Raw genomic sequence first — 14,085 nt, forward strand, 5'->3', positions numbered from 1 at the left:
AACCATAATGCAACACAGCAGCACTAAACAGACATATTGCCTTTGCGTATTGGGCTAACTACTAATTTCTGACTTGGGACAATGGCAACATTATTGCTCTCTGTGCTTGCAGTATAGGTAATACACAAAGTATATGCTTAGTTTTGGATCTCTGGTGGATTGTAGTGTTTCCATTTTTTAGTTGGGAAACAAGGACAGATGTACAGGGAAAATAAATCTGCAGAATGAATGCTGAACATTTTGAAGCCGACTTCACTTGGCTCTCATGAAACCCACAGATAAACTCAACACGTTTACATTCTTTCTCTACAAAGGTTACTAGATGTCATTCTGGGAAATACAATGAAAGGCTAATAAAGCATGAGTAGGGAAACTGAATATGACTAAAAGTAAATAACAGCACTGATAATACCAGTTATTCAAGTTATCTGGTTCTTGATTAGAGTGTGTTAATCTATGTTTGTGAACACAGAGACTAAATGGTCTGTGAAGTAGAGCTGAGATTGTTACTGGGCTTATAGCAGGTACCAGTCTGACAGTGTGGCAGGACTCTCTCTGTTTTTCCATCTCGTAAGAACTAGCTTTTCAGGCTGAGCGACTAAATAACAAATATTAAGCAGAGTCATATTTCCTGCAGCATGTAGGAGAGGTTTAACAATATCAAGCTGAGAAAATGACTGCAAAAGACACAACATGTACAGAGGTGGCCCCTCCCCTGTGGCTCCTGTAGCTTTGACAAAAAAGTTACATGGAAATGACTAATAGGTATTTTTTTAAAATAGGCCTAAAGAAATTTTTGCATTCTGTAATTGTAAAAATGTGAAGCCTATATGCAGAATAAAAAAAGTTTTAACATTTCAACAGCTAAATGTGTGTAATACAGCTACTGCATGGCACATTTTCCTCGAAATTTTGCTAAACCTGGATAGCGGTAGCTAGTCTTGAGTCTTCCTAGCTGATTAGCTATGGATGCCAAATCCAAAAAGTTAAAGTCTTGGAATAAAATAGAGAATTTAGCAATGCGTGGACAGATTTGTTTGCTGTCACTGCCAGCTCTGCAAAGTTAAAGTATCAAATAATCATAAATAGTGCACCACACAGTGGCCACTTTGTGTTAAAGCATATTAAGGAATGCTCATTTAGGCTATCTTTATTAATTTATTTAAAATTTAAAATTTATTAATTTAGACTTAATAGGCTATGTTACCTCCATTATGAGGCTCACATATGGTTTACGGCTACACACAGATTTTTTTAAATTAATTTTATTTGATAAAGGCTCAAATGCAGAGCTCCATGATGGTGCCCTGGTGATACTACTGCTGTTCAACTCTACAAAGACTGGTAAGCTCAAAAACTGTGCCACCTGCTCCATAACGCCAACTCACACTGGTACTCAAGTGAAAGCAGCCTGAAGTAGGGAGACTCAACGTGCTTTGCCACTTTTGCAAAATGATAGGAGGTCAAACAAACATTCACAATTACTATATAAATAATTAGCCCCGACCTCTGTCAGATGTTCTGGGGAATCCTCCCCTGGCACTAGTTTTTTCTTTTATTAACAAGCTTCAAACATTCAAAATACAAAAAATCCCCACTGTGAATCAATTTATCTTCACTGTGAATTAGAAAATGGTTGGCTGGCCACCTGACACTCTTCCCCAAATCTGAACCCCAGGTCAAAAGTAAAGTAACACTGGTGTAAACAGGGAAGATATATTCATATTCAAGTACATGTGCTGAGTGAAATACTGTGCAGATACAGATTTTGGTTTAACAATATTTCAGCACCATTTAAACAGAACTTAACAGAAAGTCATGAAGTCATGTTTTTTTCAAGCTCTACTGTAAATACAGAAATGGAGATTCAATATAATTCATAACCTCCAGTGGCTCAGGGGTTAAGATGCCGAACATGACCCATGGTTCGAATCCAGCTGTGGACTATTACAGCATGTTGTTCCCCACCTCACTCCATCCTTTAATCCAGTCTCTATAAATATCTACATGCTACTTACGGGACTCACGGGGAGGTTGGGGGACTCTCCTGGCAGGCAGAGCCGGCTGAGTGTCAGGTTGAGTTGACTGATGTGTGTCTTCAACAGTTTGGGGTGTCCTGGTTCGAGGTGGGACCTGTGGAGTTTGGTCTTTCTGCATCTCATCAACAGTGGTCTTGGTGGGCGAGGGGCTGGAGGATAAAGGGGTAGAGGACAGGTCATCAGAGGTTTGTAGAGCAGGAGGGGAGTCCTCAGACACAGCTGCAATCTGGGAACGAGTGAAAATCCCACGCAGATGGCTGATTCTATACATCCTCTGTAGGGAATAAAGACCTTTCCCTTTGACACCTCGCTCTTGTCTTGTCTTATTCCACAGCACAGAGATAACAGCATTTGAGATTTCTCTCCAAGCACATACTACGAAAAAAAAGTTGCAGGCAATAAATTTTCCACAGAGGAGCTGGTCAGAAGTTAGTACTGTATGAAAAAAAAAGAATCACTCTGATAACCTGATTCAGTCCACATTATTGACTGCTACTGTGTTACTAAGAGAGATCCCAGAGCTGTGGCAAAACAGCGTCCCTCAGCTCTCTGACTGTCAGTTTCCCCTCTCAATTTCTGGTTCCTGGCAAGTCTGAACCTGCCTCACCCTACAAGTTCCTAGCTCCACATAAACACAGCATACCTTTGACTCCAGTGTAAACACACACACAAACACATGTGCACATGAGAGATGTGCCGGTAAACCAGCTGTGCCATACTGAATAACATGGTGAAACATTCTAATGGTTGCTGTACACAACGCCAACATTTTCTATTAGCATCAGTACCATGACAATCAGTATTTTCAGAGGGCACAGTGAACACAGCACAGCTCTCCTGTCTTCATTAGCAGTTTTATTTTAATAGCCACAAATGTCACTGGTGGGTCGGCTCAAAAATGAACCAAAAATGCTGCACACTAAAATTGAATGAATGAATTCTACCTTATGACAGCCTGAGGATGTCCAACATAGGTTTGTTCATGGTGTTTTTGGTGTATCTTTTGTTAGCTCACTGGCAGACTCTGACAAAGATGCAAAATACAGTTGACAGTTCAAAAATTTCAGCACCATTTAAACTGAAATTGATAGAAACTGATGAAAGTCACGGTTTTTCCTATCTGTAATGTATGTACACAAATGTAAGTTCAATATAATTCATAATTCATGGCTCAGGGCTTTAAATCTGGCTTTTGCAGAGTCCAACACAGCTGCAGAACACAGCTGAGGGTTTGTTAGGTTTGATTAAACCCAAGAAAATCCTGATGTGATGTAACTTTACTATTTTTTAGCTGTAAAATATTGTAATACCAAACTTCATGATACACATGGAAGATGAAGATGCGTCCAGATGTACGATGGTGTCACTTAAAATACACACTCATCTATCCATTCATTCATTTACTGACGCTTCTTTACAGTTGGGTTTTGGAGGTGGCAGGCTAACACATACCTCTCACCAGTTGGTAACCTGCGGCTTTTAGAGCCACATGTGTCTCTTTAGCCCCTCTACAGTGGCTCCCCGTGGCTTTGACAAACAATCATATGGAAATTAATTAGCTATTTTTCTAACATTTTAATTTTTATTCATTGTTGTTGTAGGCCTCAAGTGATTCTTAGAGTCCGTCCCAATACTCACACTTCCTCTCAGAACTGGCCCTAGCCCTTGTTTTTGCATGTTCCCACGAAGGGCTAGGGTGTCCCAAACTTTAGGGAGGTGCTTTTCAGCCCACTTAATTTGAAGGGTTGTGCGATGCACACTAACGAACCCATCTCAGCTGAAGGGAAGATTGAATTTCCCAGGATGCATTGCGAAACTGTCCAGCCAGGTGAGTTTTCCAGGAAGATGGCAGCCTCCATGAGGAAGCCATCGCACAATTTAAGTGCTATTTTCGCAAATAAGCATGCAAAAATGTCGGAATGTGTTGTTTCTGCATATGCATTGTTAACTGTAAGCATTGAGTGAGAATATGAATGCTTGAAAATTGCTAATTCACGATGTAGCCGACATGAATATCTACAGTTCTCTGCCTACGTCGACGATAAGTGTGACGTAGGTGAACACATCTGTTACGCTAATTTGCATGAAGTGGTGTCAGCATTCGTAGGTAATATTCCCTACCCCTCAACACTACCCCTTCAACGTTGAGGGGAATCTGGCGAGTGCACTTGAAACCAAGGAGTAAGGTTGAGGGAAGAGAATTGGGATTGGCCCTTAGATTCTCAAGTTGTAAAAATCCGTTGCCTTCACACCGAATAAAAGAAATGTTTTAACATTTAGTCAACTTAAACGTGTCACACAACTACACCATAGTGCCTTTTCCTCTATGTTTTGACGAACATCAAGCTACTTATTGATTCCAAATTCAAAAAAGGAAAAGTCTCGGAGGTGAAGAGAGAACTTTGCAGTGTGTGGACAGATTAGTTTGCTTTCAGTGCCATCACCGCAAAGTTTAAGATTCAAATAATCATTAATAGCCCACTGCAGAGATGTGTAACAGGCTGATTTAGACTAAATAGACTGTGTTACCTTCATTATAACACTCAGATATATTCTGTGGCTCTAGACATTTGTTTTTTTCTTGTCCAAAAAGGTTCTTTGATAGTAAAGGTTGCCAACTCCTGCCCTGGCTGCTCACTCTTGCTCTTCCTGTGAGATCCCAGGGTGTCTCTAAGTCAAATTGGATAAAATTCTGTGCTGACCATCCCACCCTCACTTGTGAACAACACCTCGTGATATCTTAACTCCTCCATTTGGGTCAACTACATCAACTACAACTACACCGTATAATTATAATAAATAAAAAAATAATCCCAATGCAGCACATACACAGAGGGCCAATGGGCCTTATGTTAGAGAGAAATTTTTCATTGATTCATCAAACATTACTGCAGCTAAGGTTTGCTTCGGTCTGCATGGACAGATGAGCAAACTGAAAAAAAGCGCAACCTCTCTAATGTGGTTTTGAATGTGAAGACGGTTCACATAAGCACAGAGCCTTAGGTCTACATGCTTATTTGGTTATTAATATATCTCTTACATTTTTGTGTTCTGTTCTATTATTAATGGCGCATGCGATATCTTTCATACAAAGTCATACATCACTATTATGTTAACAAATAAAAAAGATACAGTATCTGTCTATAAAGAATGTTATAACTGGACAATAGAGCACATTTGCTGCTTGTTTTTTAACTTATTGTCTTCTTTACCTGTCTCATATTGTTATAGAGACACCTAAATTGCAGCATATCTATATACACTACGTCCATGCTGACGGGAAAGTCAAGAGTGAGCACACAGGCCCGCCTTCTATCCATCCAGTATTGTGAAAGTTCCTCTTTATTCCGGCCTCTTTTGTGAATTTCCTTCTTGTAACAGTCACAGTGATCAGATTTCACACTTGGAAGGACGTATGCGAGGGCGAGCATGCCACTTTGTTTCCAAACAAATCTTCAGTTCAGAAGTTTACAAATTACGCCTAAGTTAAGAAGTTACTGGTTTCTTTTGGGTTAAAATACGAAAGGTTTGCCTGATAGGACAACAGAGTGTGTCAGAGAAGCTCGAACAGTCGTGCAACAATACCTCAGCTCAGTGTACAGTACTTTAGAGACAACCTGTTCTAATTGTTACAGTAAACTGTGTTGGCTGTTTGATCGTAGCCTCAAGTCAAAAAATTCCAAAGTGGTTAACTTAAAGTGTCTAACACAGAAATAAACCTCTCTGTTGTGTTTTATTTAAAGTGCCATTTCAACGTGGTAGTATGGTTTTACGGCTATGTCTGCACTGATGTAAAAAACATACATTCAAAAAACATACACCGTCTTAATCATTAGGAGGCGGTCAACAGACCCCTCTGGACAAATTTCAACACTTTTTCATGCACTTTGGTTGAAGCAACTCATTTTTAAAGAGTAGCAAACTCTTCTCAATTAAACTTAAGGCCCTAAATATATCTTCCTTTCATTAGCTCTGTTTCATAATAAACACTAAAATGATACACAATGACGGGAAACTGACCTGTTGACACAGTTCCTCCTTTTTCTCAGAGGAAGAGTGCTGAGAGAGGGGCCGCTAGCTGCATGCTATATTTAACCTGCCCTCTGCTTCAGCTAATTGATGACGGTAGGCTGAAGAAACAATGACCGCTCCGTCCTCCTCCCTCACTGTGTGCATGAGAATTAATTTCTACACTTTATCACTACACCAGATGACAACAGCTACTGGAAATCTGTTACAGTGTTCACAGTTGAGAGGCTCCCATTTTTCTTTTATCTTAACTACAAACAAAATCTGAGCTATTCTACGCTGTGACACAGTTAATGTACATTAATCAGCTGTTTGTTAATGCTAATAGGGAGAGCTAAAAGCAAAGCTAACAACAAAGTTTTTGCCCTAGGAAACACCTGATTTCCATGACAGCGAAACACGCCACGACTGCCTTTGCAAAATCCCATCGTACTGGTTTTGTATTCTTCACAGACACACAGGTGATACAGCACTGCCAGTATCAGTTCCCTTAACTTGTAGAGCCCCAGGACAGGGCAGGATATCTGGTCTCATACAGGATCATTACAGCATGAAACTACCTTAATCTGACCAAGTTAAAACAAACACGAGTAAACAGGACATTTCCACTGACTGTTGAAATATGTGTAACACAGCAGAAAACATAAACACAGCATTCACGACAGGCTTCCTTGTTTGAGCCACTCACACAGAGCAGAGTGAGGAGGGGGATTAGAAGGTGAGAGCACATGCTGGTAACAAGCACCGACTGAGAAAAGACAAGTAGAGATATGATTAGTATCAGTGTTACCTGTTCAGACATGACCAAAAGGGGTCCTCTTCCATGACGGTACAACAATCTTTAACACACACACATCGGAGGAGAGGGAGAAAAAAAGGAGGAGGAAATGACCAGTTAAAAAGAAGATGGGAGGAGGCAACGAAGCATACTGACAAGGAAACAAGAGAGCAACAAGAGAGTGACAAGAGAGCGTGTGAATGTGCTAGTAGAGCCTACAAAACAAAGCAGTTCCTGGTAATAAATCACTTTTGTCGTCTATCTGTTTTTATTTCTCACTCTCTCTTTCTCCCTGGGTCACTGACAAGAGGCTAATAAGGAGAGTTTTTAACCACTCTGTGTTGTTCTCCATTGTAACTTCCTCCCCTCTCTCTGCAGTTCAGTTTCCCTTTACAACACAAACAGAGAACATGCATATGGCGCTCATAATGGAAATACTCCAAAGCATAAGGCAAGGCTTAGGTTTCTTTTCCCCTACTGGTGACAACATACACACAAAAAAAGAAACTGCTCCTAATCTCGTATGCTATCGCCAGGAAGTACATAAACATACGATAGAGGACCGCTACAGTATCATCAGTGAAACTAGCTGAAGGATAAAAGTCTGCTGTCAAAGGGAAAATGTGCAGACTCTTAAAAACACTAAGGGCTTTTTACAGATACACAGTTCTGCAGACACATCAATGTACAAAAGCGACTATGCAAAAATGAAAACAAGCGAAACAACACTACCAGTGCAACATATAACACAATAATCAAGACAAAAGGACCACAGAGTTTTCGACACAAAAGACAAACACACACATATGTGGTATAAAATACACACAATAGACTACAGCCTCACAGACAGGCTCAATTCACTCATAGACTCTCAACAGGTCTTGTTCCTTTACTTCTGTATTCAACAAGCCACTGAGCGTTATGTCCACTCAGTCAGTCAATGCGCTTCGGCCTTTCAGTTTCAGGAAGTGTCTAAGTTTAATTTCAGGAAGTGTTTAAAAGTCACCAACAACATATTTGGTGTCTAAAGGTCTAAACTGCTACTGAAGTTGACAAGAGGTGCAGTTTTCCATATCGTCCAATAGATGGCAGCACAATCCTCCATGAACTAAAACATGTACAGAGGCCAGACTATTGACCATTTCTCAATTAAATGTATCTCTGAACACACAGTCACACCACTGACATTCTTTTACATTATTCTTTGTCATTCTGCCTTCAAAATAGCACCTTTTAAATAGTCTTTCATTCAAAGTTAAAGGGTACTTTCAATGTTTTTCAAACTATTTTCCCATGTTTTTGTGTCTAAGTGCCTAATGCAGACAACAATTTAAACCAGTCCAGTGTTGAGCGAGACCACTGCAGCCAGCAACCACTAAACAGACTGCAAGGTAATGTTAACAGGCATTTGAGCACCATCAATCACCAAATCAAGTGCTTATTTTTGTCACTGACAGGCTCATATTGTTATTGTAAATGTCTGAGAACATTATGGAAAGAATCACTGCAGAGACAGACTTTTTTTGTTAAAGAGTGACATCCTTTTTGTTTAACTGCTATCGCCAAACCAGTGGCGGCTGCTGGTCTTTCAAACAGGGGAAGCTCACTTTAAGTTTACATCATAAAATTTGTAATATTGTTGCGAGGCAGTAACTTATAAAAGGAACATTTAATTGAAGCTGTTTTTCAACCACACTCACGCCATAGAACTGCAGCAAAACACACCTCAAAGATTTTTAGATGGGTTTAACAGTGAAAAAGAGCTATTTGGCTTATGGAAATAAGGAACTCCGGACAGCACTCTGTCAGAAGACTCCACTCGCCGATGCCGGTGTGTATTTTAAAAGCGCTGTCAATCACAAAGGGATTCAGCCTTTTACACAATTCCTTCAATCATCATGCATACACCGAGCGTCCTCTCCCACCTTCCGCTCCATCCCTGGAAGTGACGATTTAGTCGCATTTATCCAATGACCGTCTCGCTTTGCTGCATGAAAAAAACCTGCTCAGCGCTGTCTCATAGGAATGCTTGGAGGCTCCGCGTCCACCGTGCTGACATGAGAATGTATGACAGGGAGGTCACGTTTGAAAACTGGTGATAACCAGCTGACATTTGAACATCATAGTCATGATGTTAAACGCATCCTAGCGCACGTTTAATGCAATGTAAATTCTTATTTTAATGTAAATTCAATAGTGCATATTTGACCATTCCTTCTATGAAATTTTAGGGGAAGTTTAGCTTCCCTTGTTGTCTCAGAGCAATCGCCCCTGCGCCAAACGCACCAGACACCATTTACATAAACAGTAATTTTATCATCACAACACACACTTCATTCAACGTCGATAGAAACAAAATAAAACTCACAAAAACAATCTAGGCTCATCCTTCCACTGTTCCAAAAATCACCAGCTCTGGTTTAGTTGAAATAAACCCTTAGTTCATCCAGTTAGATTTGAAAATATGCTGGCTCTATGTAACCGAAAATGTATTATTATTGGAATGGAGTCTGGTGAGTTTGGCAAAAAACAATTATGGGGCAGTTTCTGGTTAAATAAATCCTTTCATTAATGTTGTCAGATACTTATAATAATAATAATAATAATAATAATCTGAGCCTTGTCAGTGGCAAAAACACTTTTTGTGGATGTACATTAACGGTGCAGTCTGTTTTCCAGCTGTTGGCTTCAGTGCTCCTGTTCAGTACTGGACCAATTTCAAAATGTTTTGTTCCTGTTGGTCACTTAGGCACAAAAACATGGTAAAATAGGGATCAATCACACCCCTTTGCTTCACTCTTTTCACATACATGTCACAAGGTCTAAAGCTTGTATCTGTAATAAACCCTTAAACTTTAACCTTTTTCTTAAACACAAGTATTTTTAAAAGACAGCCAGATAGCAAACTGCAAACACTCATTAAAAAGAACAGTCTTACCTGAGAGTTCTGGGAGACTGTGAAGAGATCCGCTGTGGGATTGGTGGAGGGCCTTTCACTACACCCCCTTTTGGAGGAAGAGGTGGAGCATTTATGTCATCGCTGTAGGAAGCAGTGGGGGACACAGGTGAGGTTCCTTTCCCTCCATCCTTACCCAGGTGTTGGGCAGGTGGCGGAATGGCTAATGTCTGAGGCCAAGTTTGGGCCGAGGGGAATTTGGGAGGGTGAGGAGGTGCATGTGTGGGCGTGTATGTAGGAGTGGTGGTGGTGGTGGAGGTGGGACTCTGGGGCACAGACCTGCTCTGTACAGCTGGGGCTTTAACCACATGTCTGTCCAATCTGGGGGAGACAGGGGTTCGAGCAGGAGGTGAGGGGCTCAGGGGAGAGGTGAAGCGCTGTGGAGGGCAGTTGGGGGTGCTTCTTGGAGGGACAGGGGGTAAAGAGGTGTCAGGAGGTGAAGAGCCAAGGGGGCTTGGGTCAGAATCCACTGGAGCACTACAGCGAAACTTAGTCCTTTCTTTAGGCACAGGCCTCTCCCTCTCTCCATCTATTCCTCCATCCCCCTCTTCCTCTTTTCCTCCTCGAGGTGCTGTATGCCTTTGTCCAGGAACTGGCTTCTTCTCTCCTCCCTCTCCACTTTCCTCTTTTATCTTAGGCACTTGTCTCTCCCTGGGGACTGGTTTCTCTCTTTCCCTTGGTGTAGGTCTCACTGTCTCTCCATCGCTTTTCTCTCGTTCCTTAAGCACAGGTTTTTCTTCCACTGGGATCGGCACAGGTCTCTCTCTCTGCAACACTTTGGCATGTCCTGTTTCCTCCAATCTCTGATCTCTCTCAGATTGTGCAAGGTGAGAGTGTGTGTGAGATTGTCCGTCACTGTTACCATGTGTTTTGTTCAGGCTGGCCAGGATGCGTCTCTGGTGGCCCGGCAGGGTGATGCCCATCCGCTCCAGCTGATCTGGCGTGAGGTTGCGACATTGTCGAAACGTTGCCAGCCCGGCGTTCCGAAATGCTTCAGAATATTGCTCCAAACGAAGCACACATAACCAGTCGAACACAGTCAAACAGGATTCAGACTGAGACATGATTGACGTGTGTGAGTGCAGCATGTGGGAGGGCAGGTCTACATCCACAGAGAAAATGCGGACTTCAACACCTCAGATCATGGCTTAGACAACCTGTGGAAGAGAAGAAACATTATGAGACATAACATAAAGCACTGCATTCATTCAAGGAGGTAACAAAGGTGTTGACACTCTCACTAGCTTTTTAAGCACTGGCAGAGGCCTCTACTGGCCTCTACTGGTAATACACTCTTCCTGTGTGCTCCTACCTGCGAAGCAGACAGTATATTAAAGAGCTGTATGGCAGCTTAAGCATACTACACCCTCTTCAGCGAGCAGCTTAGAAGCGACAGGGCCGATAGGAAGAGGACTCCACCTATGCTAATAGGACCAAGGTTACAATATCGTAAACCTTTGTTTGGCTTTCTTTGGGTATCTCAAACAGACTCCTCTCCTTGACCCACTTTTGGACTGCGTCCCACCAATTGGGAACCACTGACCTAGACCGCCGCAGCCAAAAAGTCGGAGTCTCCAGCCAACGCAGGTATTATGCACTTGGGATGCACGATAATACTGGCACATCACTGGTATCGTTGGATATTGGCCTTAAAATTAAAATGATCAGAATCAACTAACATGCTTTTTTTTATATTGTGCACAATAAATGAATATTACATACATTGAAAAGCATTGTATTTCGTATCTCTGGTGGGCCATCACAAGAGTATGCATGCATAATATGATAATGATTCCACAACAGAAGAGACTTGAAGATCACTAAATTTAGCTGGTGAAAAAAAGTGGATATATGGATAGTGGTATTGGTTATCAGCCAAATAAGTTGCTAGATATCAACATATCAGATATGGGCAACAAATCCAATCTTGTACCCTATTATGCAACTGAATTGGGTGGAGCCATGGTCTAATCTTGCAGGGGTCAAAAAGGGCAATATGCATGGTCATTCCGCAAATCACTTTTCACTGAAGAGAGAAAGGATGCTGATGCCCTCATACAGTTTATTTCTATAGTGTGGGCTCAGTACATATTTGGGTAGGCATGTTCTGTCTGGCCAACTGCATTTATGCAAATTTCAATGGGCGAATGCGTGTCTTTAATTGGAGGAGGAGGGTGTTTTCACACTTTTCAGCCCTCTAAATATACTCAGAGCGGTGACTCAGCATTTTTTGGGCATATGTAAATACTCCAAGAGAACTCAAACCCCTTTGAAGCAAAACAAACTCAGACCACCTTGGGGGGGTGCTCTGAGTTCAGTTTTCTTCAAGTCCACGGTGTGGTTCATATAACCTGTGCACTGTGAACCGAAGCACTCCAGGTTCACTTTGCTCTTTGCCATTGTATTTAGCCCTCTAGATCACATGCTGTTGCACCAGGATTACGTCGGCCTGTGCTTGCAAGGATGCAGGACGAGGAGTAGTTTGGTCCACAGAAGATACTGCACATCTCCAGATGTAGAATGTAGTATATATCGGGGCATTGGTGGCTTAGTGGTAGAGCAGGCGCCCCATGTACAAGGCTGTTGCCACAGCGGCCCGGGTTCGACTGTGGCCCTTTGCTGCATGTCACTCCCTCTCTCTCTCCCCCCCCCCTCACACTTGTCTGTCCTGTCAAATAAAGGCTAAAAATGCCCAAAAAATATCTTCCAAAAAAAAAGAAGAAAAAAAAAGAATGTAGAATATATCAAACAGTAAAAGTCTACAGCACAGAAACGCAAAGGGTTTCCCGCAATTTTAAGTTCATCTGAAAGCGAGGGGCTTGGTAACCGCACTGCAGTGCCATGTCAAAGCAAAAACAGAACTATGTCAATATATATTATATATAGGCTAAAGTGTGAACAGAAAGAGGACTGAGGCCCCATCAGAGCTGAAGTTGCCCGGAAAGAGAACTGAGTCCCTTTTCTGTTGGTCCACTTTTTGGTGCACTTTAAGAGGACTGAGTTCAGTTCATTTAAAGAGAACTATATATGAAAACCTTAGCCATAGTGCCCAGTAGAGGGTGAACCCTTTGTAAGAAAGAACTGGTATAATCATTTTATAGTTTTTAAGAGGAACAATAATAGAAAATCATGTATCAGCTCTAAACAAGGATATTTTTCCCCCCGATTCAAACTGACAACTTAGTTTTAGTTCCTAAAAAATGGATCAGTATGTGTCACATTAGTCTGATTATAGACAAGAAGATTGAAAAATAGCCTACTTCCTACGTACAACACTATTTTAAGAAATCCTGCATTGGGAAATGTACTGTGGAGCAAAATTGCAAAAATAATTTTGCTTCCTGAAAGACAAATGATGATTAATAATCAAGATGATAATCATATACATAAGAGTTGGCCATACTTGTTGACTGTTAACAGCAGTGTCAAAGTTGTGTCTGATAAACTGTTGAGTGGTGACAACCACCTCTGTAAAAGAGGAAGTTGTTCTAAAGTCTCGACAATAAGATCCCCAAGCAGTTTAGTCATTTTGATGACGTAGAGGTAAACTGCTGTTACATCAGTATTAACTACTATTTTACACATACAAGGCAAACATATCTCAGGGTTCTATGAGCATAAAAACCCAAATCTTTATTTATACTTTTCCTTTAGAGCAGCCGACACACAGTCCGTACTGTAGCACTATCACACAACAGACCACTATGGGAGGAAGTGTAATTGACACAAGAAGTATTGGCACACACAGCACGTTCACACAGACTCTCTCAATTCTTTCTACATCTCTCGAACACACACTTGAATGCTGCATAAGTGGATTTAAGATCAGCTTCCCACAAGGCATCTCTGTGCCTTTCCATTAGCACTCTCTTAACGTTCCATCCTCTCCAGGTTTTAGTTTTCTAATGCAGTGCGTTTTAGGATATGAATAATGTACACCATGACAGTGCTCAGCAGTCAAAGTATGAGGATTTCTTTTTGAAGTTTTCGCATGCAGATGACTCACAATGCCAGGCCTTGATTAGCAAACAGCAGGCAGCGCCAGCTCCCTGCATTCACATGATGCAAACTTGCCTGACTGTAAGAAATATCTCCGCAAGGACTGTTGTGATGCTTAAACCAAGCAATGACAAAAACATCAGTAAAAATGGATTCTGAGCTTTGGATCATACCTCCAAAAGCTATTTTGTTACTGTCAAAGTCATTAATCAAACACGTACAGCATTCACAACGTTTTATCTCTCTGCCTCATACTTCTAACCACAGGGGAAACTGCTGGTTTC

General features: G+C 41.4%; 1 protein-coding gene across 4 annotated transcripts in view; it reads right to left on the reverse strand.

Moving 5' to 3' along the window:
• The window catches only part of LOC126401870 (arf-GAP with Rho-GAP domain, ANK repeat and PH domain-containing protein 1-like), a 68,042-nt gene that overhangs the window by 41,722 nt on the left and 12,235 nt on the right, over positions 1 to 14,085 (reverse strand). For 2 of the 4 annotated variants that reach the window (XM_050063424.1, XM_050063408.1), the window contains exons 2-3: positions 9,785 to 10,959; positions 2,019 to 2,188 (exon numbers count right to left, since the gene is read on the reverse strand). In XM_050063424.1, coding sequence (XP_049919381.1) covers positions 2,019 to 2,188; positions 9,785 to 10,890 — 1,276 coding nt within the window. In that variant the 5' untranslated portion in view covers positions 10,891 to 10,959. Of the gene's footprint in view, positions 1 to 2,018; positions 2,189 to 6,858; positions 6,908 to 9,784; positions 10,960 to 14,085 lie in introns of those variants that run through there. The other 2 variants (XM_050063434.1, XM_050063415.1) reach the window with 2 other exon arrangements.

The sequence above is a fragment of the Epinephelus moara genome, chromosome 2 (assembly GCF_006386435.1).
Source record: "Epinephelus moara isolate mb chromosome 2, YSFRI_EMoa_1.0, whole genome shotgun sequence".
NCBI classification, from domain to species: Eukaryota; Metazoa; Chordata; class Actinopteri; order Perciformes; family Serranidae; genus Epinephelus; species Epinephelus moara.